This window comes from Aquarana catesbeiana, linkage group LG07 (assembly GCF_042186555.1).
Source record: "Aquarana catesbeiana isolate 2022-GZ linkage group LG07, ASM4218655v1, whole genome shotgun sequence".
NCBI lineage: Eukaryota > Metazoa > Chordata > Amphibia > Anura > Ranidae > Aquarana > Aquarana catesbeiana.
In genome coordinates, this window is record NC_133330.1 from 193161941 (window position 1) to 193180608 (window position 18668).

At 42.2% G+C, this 18668-nt stretch overlaps 1 protein-coding gene across 3 annotated transcripts in view; it reads left to right on the forward strand.

Annotated features, from left to right (window-relative positions):
- The window catches only part of STXBP3 (syntaxin binding protein 3), a 202164-nt gene that overhangs the window by 159132 nt on the left and 24364 nt on the right, over window positions 1-18668 (forward strand). For all 3 annotated transcript variants that reach the window (XM_073592934.1, XM_073592932.1, XM_073592933.1), the window contains exon 17: window positions 4808-4893. In XM_073592934.1, coding sequence (XP_073449035.1) covers window positions 4808-4893 — 86 coding nt within the window. The remainder of the gene's footprint in view (window positions 1-4807; window positions 4894-18668) is intronic.

Below are 18668 nucleotides of genomic sequence, written 5' to 3' on the forward strand. Positions count from 1 at the left end.
GGAAAACTAAGACATCCCCTGAAAATAAGACCTAGCGCATCTTTGGGAGCAAAAATTAATATAAGATGTATGTGTCTCATATGTCTTATTTTTTTTTTTTTTTTCCCTACACCTGTAAGGGAAAAGGCATAATGAGCTAGTATGCACCGCATACTAGCTCCTTAATGAGATACTTACCTTGGAACGAGGTGTCGGCATCTCACCCGCTCCATGCCGAGGGAGCTGACATTTCCCCTCGGCGTGTCTTCTGGGTATCGCAGCTCCGGCGTTGTGAGTGGCCGGAGCCGCAATGGGAGACCTTTTTTCCGGCAAGGTCCGGCAGCTGCCAGGCTTTCAGCCGAGAATCCCCGGAGCGCATAGGCTTACCTGTAGGTAAAAGTTTAAAAAATAGGTATACAACCACTTTAAGAGGAATTTCCGTTTAATGGGAAATTTTTATTATCAGTATATGCAGTTGTCCCACGCTCTACGATGTCAGAGTACCCATTCAACACTGCGTTTTGACAACATTTTCTTTTTTGGAATCTATATATACCAAGGAGGAAAAAAGGGTATTCTCTCTAGGACCTATTCACAATTATTGACTCGTATACAGGCCCCTGTTATTCTGCCTTGCAGGGAAAAGTGGGAGAAACATATTGGACCTCTAGTGTCAGTGTCTGCAGCCCAAAAGCTATCGCATTTGTTTTATCTTGCATAGAGTCTATAGAACCCCAATACAATTACATGAATGGGGTATTAGAGATTCTCCTATATGCCCTAAGTGCCAGTCCCACCCAGGTGACCTTGTTCACATGTTGTGGCAATGTCCCAAACTTGTCTGCTATTGGAGTAGAGTAGTCATGATCATCAACACTGTATATCAGGTTCAACTGTCGCTGGATCCCTTGTCATGTTTGTTGGGTGGCCTGGATGAGGAACTATATACACCTCCAGTTATTATTGCTCTTCTTATATTACTCTATCTGGCCAGGAAACTTATAGCAAGATATTGACTGTCCTCCCATACTCCGGCGACCAAACAATGGATCCAAACAGTGGATAATCTTTTACGTGAAAAACACGTCTATTATCATATGAAATCTACCAAGAAGTTTGAAAAAAATTTGCCAGTGCTGGCTGAGTGCATCGGAGGTGGCTCCTCCACAACTTGTCCTCAATCGACTGCTGCAAGGTTAAAGTGGTGTTCCGGCCGAAATTATACTTTTTAAATAAAAATACCCCTATAATACACAAGCTTAATGTATTCTAGTAAAGTTAGTCTGTAAACTAAGGTCTGTTTTATTAGTTTATAGCAGTAGTTTGTTATTTTAGGCCGTGGCCATCTTAAGTCTGGGCATCTGAAGCCAGACTGTATTTCTTCCTGGATCTCATCCTTGCAGATCTCGCACATGCTCAGTGCAGCACAAGCAGTGTAATAGGTTTCAGGTCAGGTTTCCATAGCAACTGCAGTGTCAGAGGAAGTTGCTGCCCCTTCCCAGAAGGCATTGCAAACAGGAAATGATGCGATGGGCCACAGCCAGGGAGGAGGAAGTGAAAAATGAATACAGCAGATATACAGTAAGTGCTGAGAAAAAAAATTAAAAAATATCCAATTCGTTTACAGTGCACAGTTTAGTGAGGGATGCTGAAGAGTTGTAAAAGTGGGTGGAACTCCACTTTAACTGTTCTGGAAATTAGGCACTACAGGTTAACACTGAGGGTCCTATCTGATGTATTTCCTATGCAATATTGATGAAGTTATTTATTTTCTTTGAAATGTGTTTGTGGCAAACACATACAGAACTCTAAGTGCAGCTATTTTGTTTTATTTTGTTTTTTTTTTTGTTTTTGTTTTTTTGTGTTCTTTTAGAATTATTTGAATAATGCAACAGTATAGACTACAAGCTCAACCCCAGTAACTAAAGTGTACAGTTCATGTGAATACATACAACCCTTGCAAACTGAATCTATTGCTTGTATGGACTGTGTATTTGAACTTTTTTTTTTTTTTTTCACACTGGATATGTTGCTTTTATTCTAATAAGTTATTTGATTTAAAGTAAAAAATAAACTATGCTTGACTCAAATATCTCAGAGCAGGAAGTTGTAGGTGCTATTACATTACTCTAAACCAATGAGAGGACAGGCCCAGATGGATATACCCTTCTCTTCTACAAAAAATTAGCTGAGATCTTAATTCCATACCTACTGCCAACCTTTAACTCCATTCAAAAAGGCAACATCAATTCCCCCCCCCCCCCCCAAGAAGCATTAAAAGTCTCTCAAGATCCTCACTCTTGGCCCATCTACCAAACTATATCCCTTTGAATACTGACGTGAAATTGCTTGCTAAAATATTTGCAAATGGAATCAATACATTCTTGGGCAAATTAGTCCACAAATACCAAGTGGGGTGGTACCCTATGTTACTTGCTAAAGCAATGGAACTCGGTCAAATTTTCTGGTAGGCTCATCTCCCCCATTCTTATAACCAATTATTCCCTCCAGCACTAGAAAATCCTTTGGCTTTTGTATGGTGGTTAACCAAAGGTACTAAATATGTACGTGGGGACACAACGTATCCCTCATGTCCAGAGTTTTAAAATATTTGTATAAAAATAAATGAAACTGGGCATGTGGACAATGTAGATAATGTTGGTATTTCCAATCTCCTGAAAAGGTTAGAGTGGAACTTTAGTCAGAAAATTTTGAAGTCTTGCTAGATCATTTCAGGCTGGCCCTTTTTGCAGGTCTAGTGTATTAAAACATTAAAAATGAATGCTTATACTGTTTAAAATCCAGTAATATGCTGTTTCACCCTGCTCTGCACATGACCAGTTGCTCTCTATTTTTGGGCACAGCTGAATTTGTAGAGGCTGATCTGCTAACCCACCTTAAAGTGGAAGTAAACCCTCCTATCCTTTTCAGTCACGCACGCTGCTATCTTTGCTTCTGTTTGATCTGCAACTGCCATGGTGCTGCACATGTAATCAGTTATGACACCAGCCATTTTATGGTTTGACAGTTTGGTGGAAAGCACAAGCATATGTGACAGCATTACCAGGCATGCTGGAAACACTTTTTAAATCATTAAATCGATGGGTATAGTTCCACTTTAGAGCAGAATTAAACCCTCCTATCCTTTACAGCCAAGGAAGCTGCTTCAGTTTGATCTGCAACTTCCATGGTCCTGCACATGTAATCAGTTATGATGGCAGCCATTTGATGGTTTGATCATTTGGTTGAGAACACAAGCATATGTGACAGTTAGCAATCCTGGTGCTCTAGGATAGATGGGTTTAGTTCTGCTTTGTTTTACTACTCTGGGCTTCAATAAAATGGTAGCTTCCAGCAAGAAGAAACAGGAGCAGTGCTGGAGGCAATTTACAGCACACACTAATTTTGGTAGCATAATTATTAATGTGGAAAGTATGTTCCTTACTAAAGAACATTTATTAAGTTGTTATGGGCAAAGTTCATGAGATCACACTTAGGCAGATCTACTTTTACCATAGGCAATTCTCAGCTACACATTCCTTTCATGGAGAACTCCTATGCCATTTTCTGCAGCGAAGTGAAATCAAACCCTCTACTCATTGTTCTGTTAAACATACACATAAACTCAAGTGTATTCGCTATTAGCTACTTGTTTTGACAGTACTCCAGGGATCTTTAGGCTAATAAACCGTACAAACCACACCAATCAGATGGTAATAGCCAATGGTGGGCCCCCACAGACTCTGCAATCTGTAAAAAGTTCTCTCCCAGCTTTTTTTTTTTTTTTTTTTTTTTTACATTGTATATGTCTGTTGCTTTTATTCTAATAAAAGTTTTGATTTAAAAAAAAAAAAAAAAAAAAACTATGCTTGACTCAGATATCACAGAGCAGGAAGTTGTAGGTGCTGTTACAATGGGCAGTAGTGGTGAGCTTCCCTCTCTCTTTCTCACTTACAGTGCAATCCAGCATTGTCTCCCTGGCAGAGTTGTTTCTTCTGACTCACAACAACCTGTCTCTTTCACAAGGCTTCTCCATATTGCAATCAGCTCCTGCCCTAAAACTTTCTTTCATCCTTAGGCTGATGCTGCTTCACTGCTGTTTAACCCTCAAGTCAGGGTCACCACTTTCCTCACAAAAACATAAGGGGACAGAGCATTCTCCTTGTGCAGCACTTTTTCATAGAACGATAAAATCCTAATTACAAAGCCACTAGTCTTTTCAAGCATTTAAATGGATAGGAATCCATAATATATGCCTGTCCTAAGCCAGCTCCCGAACACGATATGAATGTAGACATTCCCTTTGCGCACACACCCACTAAAGACCCAACGCAGTTCGAAGGCTTTAACGCTTCACAGATTGCAGAGTCTGTGAGAGTCCAGCATTGGCTATTACCATTTGACTGGTGTGGTATGTACTGTTTATCAACCTATGGATCCCTGAAGTGCTGTCAAAACAGTTGGCTGCACATTGGGACATTGGGGCTGAATACCACCCTTTGATTAATCCAATATCTTTATCCTTTCCCCCAATTTAATACCCATCCCTGGTATCCCCATACTAGCAGTCAGCTAACTGGTTACAGGTATATTGTTTCTCTTTTGTATATGGCTGTCACTTTATATCTAGTATATTTTTTTCTGTAGCCTACATGCTTACTTCCTCTCCATATAGAATACAAAATTAATATATGGTTTTTGTATTTTTATATTTGAAAATTGTAATAACATTATTGTAAAATAAGATAATATAGTTTAATATCTTTATCTGGTTGTTTGATCGCATTATCAGAATCGGCAATGGTTTTACCTTTTCGTCTTTGTACAGGACAATATTGAGAACAAGTTAGACTCCAGGGAGTGGCCATACTGTTCAGAGTGTCCTTCAGCTTGGAATGGTTCTGGGGCAGTCAGGTAAGTGTAAGCTTATTTCATTCCATTTAACATGACCATTTTTTAAATGTTTGTTTCACCCTTACCTTTTATGAAACGCATACAAGCTATATTGAGGTGTTAGAAACCTGATGAGTTGTTACGAATTTTCGTAATAATAATCATATAAAGAACATCGCTTCAGTGTGGGCTCGTATTTCATTCTTTTGCAATCTCTGCTATTATTAGAACTTGGAACACTTAAGAACAGAGGCATAACTTCATACGAGTATCTGACACACTGAGAAAATTTGGGAAAATGAATGCTTTGGTTTGCTCAGTCTTCTCTCCATTTGAGCTCTCACACACTCAGTGCTATCTCAATCTCCTCGTGATGGGCAGCCTCACTGACTAGTAGAGATGGCAGGCCAGAGTTATGTTTTGGAGCTAGAGAAAGATTTGTTTTTGAGTACCATGGTTTTTAGGGCTTCTGGAGCACTCTGGAAGATTAAACATAGCCACCTGTATGACTCCTACTTTCAGTTTAATTTGTGCATAATCATTGGTGTCCTCAGGTAGAATTTGCAATCTGTTTATGGACAGGCAAGTTCATCATTCAGAAAACTGTAATTTTTCATTAACTTGAGGATATGCAACTGTAATTTTTCAATAACCTGAATATATGCACCCAGATTCCCCAGTCTGCAGATAATTATACAGTTATTGAACTACAGTTGGCTGGATTCTGGAATTTGCAAGCAGCCACATCTACCTATTTATCTAGAAAACCCAAAAATGTATGAATCGGTAAATTCTCCTGAATTCACCATGAGTAGTATTGAGTTAATTAAATAAAAAATCATAGAGACTTTAAAAAAAAAACCTTGAAATATTTTTGCTGTATTAGTACTGTTGCATGAGCGTGTAACTATTTCTCGACCTCTCTACGTGTGTGTGTGTGTGTATATATATATAGAGAGAGAGAGAGAGAGATCTCTATGTATATGTGTATATGTGTGTATATATATATATATATATATATATATATATATATATATATATATATATATATATATCTATCATTTGTCAGGAAGCAGTTATTCAAGGATTGTGACTGCAGCTGTAGCCGTAATCCTGATATCAAAATTTGGAGCCGGTGATGGGCTTTACTATAACAGTGATCTGAACGGCTCTTCAGCTGCCCTTTCACTTTTACAGGGTGTGGAGGGGGCCCCCCTCCCAGCACCGCCTGCCATTCCTGGGCTCTCCGGTGGTATCGGGGAGCCCAGGACCACCGCATCCTGTCTAGCCAACTGAGTACAGATGAAGGGAAGGTACAATACAGTATCTCACAAGTGAGTACACCCCTTACATTTTGCAAATATTTTATTAGATCTTTTCACATGACAACACTGGAGAAATGACACTTTGCTACAATGCAAAGTAGTGAGTGTACATCTTGTATTTTTATTTTTATTACATTTTCATACAGTACAGTTCAAACATAGAGCACAAAATCGGAGCAGGCAACATACCTGCTTTGGTGAGTGGCCACGCAGAGCCAGTAACTGGGAACGAACGTAGTTGACCCTATGATACTATTCAATGTCTGAAAGAATGCTCTGGGAATCCAGAGGAGAATGGCGTAAGAAGTATAAAATTACTGGCAAAATCTTGATTTTGATGAGGCTGATATGACCCATCAAAGATGAGGGTAACCGCTTCCAGACCTGGATTCTTTGAGTTGATTTACTAGCGAGAGAAGGTTTAGTGGCGTGTAATCTTGAATGTTGGCAGTTTTCTTAACACCCAAATAGGTGATGGAGGAAACCCACCGCAGCAGAAGGTTACCGTCCAGTAGGTTTTGTGCTTCAAGGCCCACTGGCAGAATGGATGACTTGCCTCAATTCACCTGGAGGCCTGAAAAGGAGGCGAACATGTTGAGTATTCATAGGGCCGCTTAAAGAGATGGCCCCGGGTCCCTGAGGAATAGGAGCAAGTCATCAGCGTACAATGCCAGACATTCCCTAATATTCCCTACCTGAATTTCTCCTACCTCTGTTGAATGCCTAACTGCCCTTGCCATGAGTTCCATCATTAAGGCGAAAAGAAATGGAGAGAGAGGGCAGCCTTGCCTAGTACCCCTGCCTATGGTAAAGAAATCAGAGACAGAGAACCCTAGCTGAATTGCTGTCCGTGGGTCACTGTACAACAGTGATCCAATGACGAAACCCAGGACCGAAGCCCATATTTTTTAATACTTTGTGCATGTATTTCCAATCAGCAGAATCAAAAGCTTTTTCGATGTCTATTGAGACAATGACTTTGGCGGGGAAATCCCAGGTATCCAGCTGCATATGTGTGAATAACCGCCTCAGATTTGTGTCTGTCGACATTCCGGGCATGAACTCCGTCTGGTCAATGTCCACCAATGTCGAGATGACCTTAGCCAACCGGGATGCCAAAACTTTATGAGGGGCTTCAGATCCATGTTAAGTAACGCTATAGGACGATAGAGAGTATAGGAATGAGTAGTAATGTACAATTTCCTCCAAGATACCAGCCCAATCAGTAACCAGAGTCCCACCCGTGCTTTTTATGACAGGAATGCTAACCAGTGTTTTTTGTTCAGCAACCAAGTTGGCCAATAATTTGCCATTCTTGTCTCCTTCAGCAAATATAGACTCCACCTGCTGCCTAGACTCAGTATGAGCCAGATTTGTAAAGTGCAGTGACACAGAGCACCGCATCTCCAGCAGTGACCCATAACTAGCCTCCGATTGAGAGTCTGCGTGCATCTTCGCACTCTCTGCCTCTCTTTGGCCAGAAGAAGCTCACCCTCCTGGTTGTGGTCTTTCCTGGCTGCCTTTATTGCAGAGATACACTCTCCCCATACCACTGCCTTGAATGCATCCCACACTATTGGCTGCTTGGCTGAGTCTGCATTAGTTACCCAATATGTTTCGATGGAGGATTATATGTGTGAAACTACTTGATCTTCCAGCAACCACCCTGGCGATAGCTTCCAACCTCCCCTCCTTCCCTCGGATGGAAAAGTTAGGGCGACAGAGGGTGGGTTGTGGTCTGAGGTTCCCCCAGCCAAATATTCTGAATCCTGTAAGTACATCAACAGGGGAGCATTGCCAAACATCAAATCAATTCTAGCTGATGGTTTATGCGTGGGGGATACATGAGAATAAGCCCTCATTCACACGGCACCGTCAGTTTAGCCACGTTAAAAACATATCAGTTCTTATCCGTTGCTTCTTCCGTCTTCATCAGTCTTCCGTTCCGTTAATCTCAGTTTTCATTCGTCTTCCGTTCCGTTAATCTCAGTTTTCATCCGTCTTCCATTCCATTAATCTCAGTTTTCATCCGTTTTCCATTCCGTTACTATCCGCTTTCATCCGGAAAGGAAATTGCCCAGAAAGCATTGCTCCTCCCATGCTGCATTGTAGTTTTCAGTGAGTGACTTGTCCTTGCTGTGTCCTTCCTTTGTCCTTGTGTGTGCTATCTGCATTGTGCAATGGATTCCAACAATTTTTGGGACAGCATGACGTTGTATTTGTCTATATGAGGAGAATGGAGAGCAAAAATAGCAGATTGTGGCTAGGAGACGTCTCTTTTGGACCCACCCCATGGTAATGAAGCGGCCTTCTGAAGGTTTTGTGGCTTTGCACTACGCTCATCTCCGACAGTATCCCACTAAGTTTTTTTTCAACTTCACCAGGATGACCGTAGCCACATTCGACTACTTACTGGACCAGCTGCACCCACTGCTGCAGCGGAGACATACCAACATGAGAAGATGTGTACCTGTAGATGAACGTTTCCTAGTGACCTTAAAGTAGGAAGTCATTCATTTATCAATATCTTTTATTATTCTTAAATTTTGGTACAAAAGAAAGAAATTCCAATACAGTTTAATAACATACGTTTTATCACCCAAAGACTTTCTTCTCTACAAATAGATACAAACTTTTTAAACCCCCCCCCCCCCTCCAATCCCCGTACTATCCTCTCCCCTCCCCTGCTCTGGAACCGACCATTGATATTGCTTACATCTATCTTGGTACCAACTCCTAAACCAATCAGGCCCCTACCATCTCTGCGAACTTCAAAGTGATCTTAAATGAGAGCCAGTCATTCATTTATCAAGTGTCAGGTTGCCTACCCCTGGTCTACTGTGTGTGTGTGTGTGTGTGTGTGTGTGTGTGTGTGTGTGTGTGTGTGTGTGTGTGTGTGTGTGTGTGTAGATAGATAGATAGATCTATCAGAGAGAGAGATATCTCTAATAAATATCGTATCCATTTACGTGCCAGTAGAATGCTTTACTTAAAAAGAGGTTACATTTTTTTCTAGGTTTCTTGCAACTGGCCAGTCCTATACCTCTTTAAACCATTATTTTTTTAATGGGCATTTCAACTATTTCGGAGAGTGCATGATACGTGCTTAGCCATATGGGAAGAGCTGCGTCCTGCAGTGATGCCATTACCAGATGGAAACATGTGGCAAAGAATAGCAGAAGGATTTTGGAATCGAGCAAACTTTCCAAATTGTATCTGAGCTCTTGATGGAAAGCATATCCGTATCCAAAAGCCTCCACGTTCCGGGTCTAGATTTCATAACTACAAGAAATATTTTTCATTGGTCCTCATGGCTATCTGTGATAGTAATTATAAATTTATCGCTGTGGACATTGGGGCATATGGCAGCAGTTCTGATTCCAGAGTGTTCCGTGAGTCTGTGATGGGTCGAAGACTGCGAGAAGGGCGATTCAACATAACATTTGATCAGCCTCTGCCTGGAACTGAAGGACCAGACCTGCCTTTCGTGCTTGCTGCAGATGAGGCCTTCGCACTTTCTCAATATCTTCTTGGGCCGCATGACAGATGTAACCTGGATGAGATTAGAGGATATTTAATTGGATGAGCCGCGCAAGACGCCTCATTGAAAGTACATTTGGCATATTGTCCAGTAAATGGCGTGTTTTCCAAACACCCTTGCAACTCAGTCTTGAGAATGCTGAGTTAGTAATTTAGGCCTGATGCATTCTGCATAATATTGTCCGGGAGAAGGAGGGCATCCACGTTGAGGAGTTCCAACTGCCCTCCGTACAGTACAGCGGAGTATGTGCAAGGAGATCCTACATTGCCATCGGTGAACAATTTGCCGACTACTTTCTGTCTCCATCAGGAGAAGTTCCATGCCAGTACAAATATATATAAATAATGCAGTGCAAATTTAAATAATTGGACAAATGGATGCCATATGAAAATAACTTGTTTTATGTTTGCTATTTTTGATTATTTCATTGTATTTTGATAGCATAAAAAGACACAAAAGCACATGATATGTTCAAAACGGTTTTAGTTTTATTATTCTGCATAACCCGTTTAAAATAAAGGTTTTTTCACTTAACTTTTTTTTTTATTTGTCAAAGTATGAACAAAGCATAAAATATGCATAATTTTACAAAATTCGTAGTTTAACATAAAAACCAGGTTACAAATCCTGATAAAAAGCGGTGGGGGATGGGGAGTAGGAAGTGGAATTTTGGGAAGAAGAACCAGAGCTGGTTTGGCTATTAGCTTGTGAAACATTGGCAGAATTTTAGCTAGTGTTTACACTCTGAGGATATGTTCCCTGTGAGGAATGAGCAGGAGAGGAAGAATAAGAAGGCCTCTGGGTGTTGCGTATTGAGCTGTATGCACGCACAGGGGCCTGTGGATAGGGCGGTAGATATGGCTGGGCAGGAAGACATGGGGACTCATAGGAATATTGACAGTATGACCTCTGAGGGGGTTCATACTGGCTAATAGTGGGCAATGGCATTCCTGACTCGGCAGCTCTAATACATCCCCCCACATAATTAAATATACCCATATGTATCTCCATCTGCCTCTCTGCTGCTGCTTTTTGAAGTGTATGATACATTGTCCTCAGGAAGGACCCATTTGAGTTATTTGGATCACAGAATGGATCTTTACTCTCCTGTCTTTTAAAGGAAGACATCTCGTCCATGAAGGACTTCATGGCTTTGTCCATCTCTGGATTTTCAGGCTTTTTGCCACGCCGTGAGGATCGTGATGTTGTTGGCCTGTCATGGCTAACCTGTAGTGAATAATATGCCGATTTGAGAAATGCAATGATGCCTTGGTGTACATCAGATAAAGTATAGTAATCAATAGTATGCTTGCATGTACGGATCTTTGCGAAGAGCTTGGACGTGCACTCAGATGTGCTGTCTCATCCGTAGACTGGGACTGGGCTTCTCTCTCTTGTGTGGCTTGCTCACCTTTCTGCACTGCTCCTGTCTCATTATTGGCAGTGTTCTCCTCACACTCTGAGAGGAGAAAAATTTGGTCACAAAACCTTACTGTATGGAGACCTACTTTTTTCACTTTCTAGATGGAACATCCAAACGTCACTTACGGTCTAATATCCATGACTTTCCTTAGGAAGGACAACATTTCAAAGTAGACAGATTTTTTCTTTGTGGTAGCTCCGGAACCGCTTGCACACTCTACCTCATCATTCAAATCTCTTCGAAAACGGTCTCTCGGAGAACGCCACCTGTTAATTTCAAATCCTGTAAACGCACATTGAGAAAGAATTTGAGTAAAGATTTTGAGATTTAGATTATATGTGAGAAACATGTGAGTAATGTACTGTTCAGTCTCTCGCTGCAGCAGAGCCAAACCATGTGGCACTCTGCTTTGTATGTATTGTTATTTAATGTTTGTAGTAATGCATGTGAATTTGAGGACAGTGCACATCCTTTCTGGCCTCTCTGAAGTGTGCGCACCTTGTCCCAGAAGGACATAATTTTTGTGTCTATTGCTGTCCTTGTTGCACGCTCAATTTGTGGTGACCTAAGCAAAAAAAATATTGCTGTCCATATGAATATGTTGATAGCATTCTGTGCACATGATGTTTAATATTGTGAATAGGCAAAGGCATGCTGACTCCTTCACAGATGGAGTCCTATTGGTTATAGGTTTTTTTTTTTTTTTTTTTAGCCACTTTACTCAAAAAAGATGCGTTGCTGGTTTTCTGCACCGAATCATAATCTTTGCATCAACCATGCCCTCTCTGCTGAACATTTCATTTAAAAAAGTTTGTTAGAGTGTTTGCAACATTTTTATAATAGAGACATAGAATACTGAAATAAAGTTTGCTAAAATGCTAAAAAATAACCCTGACGCCATTCAAAAATTTTCAACTAAGCCATAATCGAATGATTACATAAAAACACTGACGAGAGCAAGCTGCAGTTGGGAAACACTTACCACGTTGATCACGCTGTTTGGGAGACATGGTGGACCAATTTGGTGTCACCAGCTTAGAGATTTCATCCCATAGTTGCTGTGTTCTTACTCTGTCACTGTGGTCCTGACAGGTTGAGTCCCACAAGCCTAGCCTTTCGTGCACCAGGTTTATAAGCTCCTCATGGGTTACATCTCTTGCCATGTTTCTCCTTGGGCATGTACCAGGGATGTTCTTCCTATTGTCCAACTACTGCCTGGGTCATAGGTTGAGTTCACAGATAAACAAAAAAAAAATTATTTCTTCAAAACAGATCTTAACTGATCGGACGTTGACGGACATTGTCCGTTAACGTCAGTTAATATCCTTTTTCACGGATCTGGACGTAGCCTTGTACGTTAAAAAAAAAAAAATGCATAGAATCGAAAGCGGAGGTTAAAGGATGGTAACGGATGGTTATCCGTTTGCCCATAGGAATGCATTGTCGTCCGTTGATGGATGGAAGAAAAATGGATAGACGGTCCGTCCATGTGAAAGCGGCCTTAGATGTGACTTTGGGTGCTTCCAGTGCCACAGTTGAGTCAGGCCTGCCATAGCTACCCAGGAGCAAGGGTCGGGGTCCATCGTGGCTGGGCTAGTGGCTTTGGATGAGTCCAATACAGGGTCTAAGATGGCATTGAAATCCCCCATGAGTAGCATAGGGAGGTGGATATAGGGTGCTAGTGTAACCATCAAGTCATACAGTAATTTTGCTTGATAAAGAGGGGGTAAGTATATGTTTACCAGCAAACTTTTATAACAGATGTCCAGTATCACTGCCTTAATTGACATCCCCACCCTGATCTGTAAACACCTGGTGGATTGTACATGGAACAGCCTTGCTGACCAGAATGGAGACCCCCCTGGCATACGTGGAATACGTAGAGCGTAATGCCTTCTGAATCCAGGGCCAGCGTAGGGACAAAATTTTACTCCCCTCCAGGTGAGTCTCTTGCAGGAGGACGATATGTGGCTTAACCTGTTTAAGATATTTGAATACTGCAGCCCTTTTAAATTTGTTTAAACCCCTTACATTCTATGATACTATCTTAATCTTACTATCCATTTAACCTTTTCAATACCAGGCACTTAAACACCTTCCTGCCCTGGCCAATTTTCAGCTTTCAGCGCTGTCGCAATTTGAATGACAATTGCGCAGTCATTCAACACTGTACCCAAACAAATTTTTTTCATCATTTTGTTCCCACAAATAGAGCTTTCTTTTGGTGGTATTTGATCACCTCTGCATTTTTTATTTTTTGCGCAACAAATAACAAAAGACCTAAAATTTTGAAAAAAAAAAGTTATTCTTTGTTTCTGTTAAATTTTTGTAAATAAGTACGTTTTCTTCAATGACACTGATAAGGCAGCACTGACGGGCACAGTTGAGGTGGCACTGATGGGCACTGATAGGTGGCACTGGTATGCGGCACTGATGGGCACTCATAGGTGGCACTGATGGGCACTCGTAGGTGGCACTGGGTACTCGTAGGTGGCACTGATGGGTACTAATGGGTGGCACTGATAGGTGGCATGGATGGGCACTGATGACACTGATGGGTGGCATTGCTGGGCATCACTGATGTTACATTTTATATAATGATGCCAGTCAGTGCCCATTTGTGGGCACTGGCACAGATTGGGCATAATTTGCACATGTGGAAGGCCATGGGGTACATACCTGGCCATCCACATGTTGCCCCATTCCCTGGTGGTCCTGGCGGCTTCCCTGGTGGTCTAGTGTGGGCATCCGAGGGGGGGCTGCGCTGATAAACAATCAGCGCAGACCCCCCCTGTCAGGAGAGCCGCCGATCGGCTCTCCCCTACTCGCGTCTGTCAGACGCGAGTGAGGAAAAGCCGATCAACGGCTTTTCCTGTTGACATCATGATCAGCCATGATTGGACATGGCTGATCATGTGGTAAAGAGCCTCCGCATGACCGATCGCCGCGATGCGTGCCCCCAGGGGCGCGCGGCGGCTGTTATCCTGATGGACGTCATGTGACGCCCAGTCAGGATAACTGAACCACCGCCCGGCCGTCATTTTGCTATAGGCCAGGCAGGAAGTGGTTAAACAATTAAAAGTGCATGAAAACCAGAGAAACTCAGCTAGTGGACAGGAAATAAGTTGGTAAAACTCACATGGGACATGCAATTCCTAGGTACAACTGGTGTAATATTAGCATAGAAAGTATGGCGTTGGTCAATGTCGATAGTTTGGCATTGTTAGATGAAAATTTGCATCCTCTGCACGAGACTCCTTGCTCAATCAGTGGGTGAACTTGTGCAACCAATCGACCACAGGGCATATGTGTGCTCAATATAACATTAGTGACCAGAGACTTACAGTTCTGTAATGCGATGCACTCAGCAAAACTTTCCCAGCAACAGCGCTCATGTACCGCCTCAGACTTGCGCCCTTATTTGGAGAAGAAAACAAAAAAAATTATTTTGAAATCTGCAGGAGTCATGAAGAGAACTTGGTCACACACAGAGAGCAAGGAGAAGTCAAGAAAACAAAAAGGTAGAAGGGGTGGTATCATGGGTTTTGATCCAGCCAGTTGCAGGCATCTTGTGGGGTATGAAAGAATCAACTGCTTTGCATGAAGATTTGTCAAATCCTGACAAGTTTAATTCATCCTAAACTCTTTGTAATTGTAATTATTTGTGAATTGTATTGTATTTATAGAAAGGAAAAAATAGCTCTTTCCCGGTATTGGATCCTGACATTTCTGTTCTCAACTAGCATTTCACTGTTCCTTTTCTGAATGTTCCCTCCCTTTTAAAGCGTAACTCTACTTTTGTTGAGAAAAAACATTCCCTTCTGGGGGATCTATGTACATTACAAGGATTTTAACAAACTTTGTTGCAGATTTCTACCTTTTTGTTCTGTAGAAATTTCTGTTTATAGCTCTGTGCTGAGTGGGTCTAATGGGAGTGGTTTCGTAATTATCAATCAGCTGCAGAGCTGATGAGGAAAGCTGCTGTGCCTGCATCCCTTTAGACGTGTTCCTATTGTGAGTATTCAGGCGGGGGGGTGCCTGAAAAATGTCTTGTATCCTAGTGCAGACTTCTGGGAAAATAGTTGAGCCAGTCACACAAGCAGGAAATGTTGCTGGGGGGCGTACTGTGCACATTCTGTCTACAGAACGCCTCCAGGTAGCCATATTGCATTGCATGTTCAGAAAATAACAGCTGCTGCATATTGAAAAGGAATGGTCATTTTTAATATTCAGTTACAATATGACTTGTCACAATTGCATGTGCTATATTTTTTTTCTTTATTTGATATTTTTTTTTCACCAAGAAAGTGGAGTTACCTTTTTAAGGATTTTGTTGATAGATGCTTTGAAATTGTATTGAAGGCAACATTTGCTTTTGCTGGTCCTTACAGCCAGCTATTGCAGCTATGTACATTTCTCAGACTGTTGCTACCTGGACTGGACAAATGATTAGAGAGCGCAGTGTTGTTGAGGACCCTGTTTTGCTGGAACAATTAAAGCTTATCCCTTCGGCTGCTATTTTGTGTTGATGCCCTAGAGAATGTACTGCCACAAGTCTTTAGGTTGACCCTGCTCTCTGTGCATATGAGCAGAACTTTGTGCTTAAAGGCTTAGTCTGCTGAGCCTGCTTGCAAAAGGTCTTTTATGCTTGCCTTTCAATGATAAATGAAGGATTTTTGTCTGATTTGTTGATGAATGCTTGTTTGGTTTATCCTGGAAATTGCCTTGAACTTATCAATGACATTACTGGGGGGCGGGGGTATTTTTACCCCACAATAAAATGCCTATTATTATTATTACCACCGCTACCTCTTTTAATTGAAAGGGGTCCTTTCTCACCATCCATGCTTTCTTCCCTAAATCCAAGGTAGATCCATCCTTTTGTCACAAGATTGGGACCGCAAAACCCCCCAAACTACTAGGAACAATTGTGCCAGTCTGGTTCCATGACGTCCTGTGCCCAATATGTCCTTTCCAGGGGCTATAAAATAGAATTTCAACGACTCCCCCTCCTTGATTACTTCCCTCCAAGCTGCCAGATTCACCTCAAAGACCGGCAGATTTGTAGGCAGCCTTGAATCAACTTTAGGCACAAGGAGTGGTAATACCAGTAAGAGGAAAGGTTCAAAGGTTTTTACTCAAACCTATTTAGTCGCAAAACTGCATGGAGACATCCGTTCCGTGTTTGGTCCCAAGATCCCTAAACGGGTATCTGTGTCCCCATGTTTTGTAAGGAGTCCACAAGATCTGTCACTTCTTCTCTCTGGTCAAGGGAATTTCTGGCGTCCGACATCCAAGATGCCTATCTTCACTGTCTCATCTTTCCCACACACCAACACCTTGTGCCCTTTGCCATGAGTGACATTCGACCACATCTCTGTATCAAGAGTCTTCACAAAAGTCATTGCTCCTCCCGTGGGTCTGCTCAGATCTCAGGGCATCCAGGTCATGGGATACCTTCGTGACCTTCCACTGAAAGATGACTCAACCATGATCCTCTATTCAAACGCCCAAAAAACGATCCACTTCCTTTAAACTTCCTGATGGCTGATCATCTTCAAAAAATCTGCTCTCCAGCCTTCCCATTGCCTGGGGGTACTTTGGGGGTTGATCCAGGACATGGCCCAGGCAAACATTTTACCATAAAAAAAATGTCTTCTCTGAAGTCAACTGTCGGGTTGATTAAGCATCCCTTGATTTGTTTCTGGATGAGGATTTTCACTTCTGCATGAGGATTCTCAGCCTAAAAGATAGCGGCATTGCTGACTTTGATGTTCCCACCCTACTCAAGGCAAGAACTACTTCTCTTCAAGTCTATAATTGCACCTGGGGAGCCTACTTTGGCTAGTGTAAAAGCAGGAACCTCAACTCCTGGGAATATTCTATTCCTTGCATCCTGGCCTTCCTCCATTCTGGCCTAGACTAGCACCTGGCCCTTAGAACTCTAAAGGTGCAGGTTTCTTATTGCCTTATCCTTTCTTTTTCCAGAAACCTTTGGCTTCGCACTGTTATCAATTCCTTTATAGAAGGAGTTGCTGATGTTAACCCCCCATTCTGACTTCCTGTGTCTCCATGAGATTTGAACCTAGTACATTCAGTTCTTCAAAAAAAACTCCATTTGAAGCCTTTTTGGGATATCGCATTAACAGATCTCATGTGTAAGGTAGCCATTTTGGTTGCCATTAGCTCCAAGTTGGCAGCTCTTTCTTGCAAAGGAGTCTTTTATTGTCGTACATCGGTATAAGGTTGTCCTGAAACCCAGATTCACCTCTCTCCTTAATGTAGCTTCTCCTTTTCACCCCAGTGAAGGTAATTTCCTCCTTTCCCTATATACTGCTCCAAAACACACCCAGGAGGTTTCACTCCAGTTTATTGCTTGGGGATGTCCCATGGTCTAGGACTTCCTGTCCCATACTGTAAAGTTTTAAGATAATGGGGAATTGTGACTTGCGTAAATTCCATGTCTTGGTGTACAGCACAAGACACATGTCCCTCACCTCTGTCTTCTGTTTTTCCTTATTGCTTTACACAAAATCACACAGAGTGGGTGGGGTTAAGAGGGTGCACTGGGTGTTCTCAGCAAAGCTTCTGAAATTGACCAATCACCCGAAGGTAGCAACATATAACCCAGAGTCTTAGACTTCCTGTCCTGTACGACCAAGGTATGGACTTGCCTGTTAAGTCACAATTCCTTTTACTTTTTGGTACAGGAAGCATAACATTTTCATTTTCAATACCATTTTCTTGATCGTACATCACATAACAATTCATATTCATAACTACTTGCTGGGTATGCTGGAAAAAAATGACCATGGCTTAAAAAAGGCAGGAATCCCTGCCTAGGCATAACCCCTCATAGCTCCTCATGTTTTAGCTAGTGTCCTTAGGTGGTGAATGTGCCTACCTATATCTTATTGCACATTTCCTTCTGTGGGCTTTAGTTCCCTATTTTTGGGCCTGTTCCTAACACCCCTGATAGGGTAAAGGGGGACTTCATCTGGATCAATCACTACAGCTAGTTATCTCCAGGGTTCAGTGTACCAGGTGAAACCACTGGCAGGGTGCTGTACAGGCCCAGAGTAGAGCCCCGGAAGGCCAAGCAGGCCGTGCCTGCCATGGATTGGTAAAGATTTGGCCTGCTGACCCTGCAGCATGGACTGGTGTGAGCAGATGGCAGTCTCTCTCCTATAATTTTCTTTGGGCATTGGGGCTGTTGGGCTCTTTGGCTATTTTCTTGCACTAGAGCGATACACTGTACCATTGGTGTTTAAAAGGGGCAGAATGGCCACAATGTTATTGCATGTGTCTGCCATTTTGCTAGTTCCCTGGGTACAGTGACATGTGTTTCACAGACCCCTCCAGATCAATACAGCCAGTGGTTCAGCTACCCTGTCACAGCTCCTGCTTGGCATAGCAGCTTTCAGCGCTTATACCACTTAGGTGTTTTGCTTGTGTCTGCAAGCCTGTCAGCTGGGTGGCCATTCCCGTAAAGTAAAAAAGGCCTGCA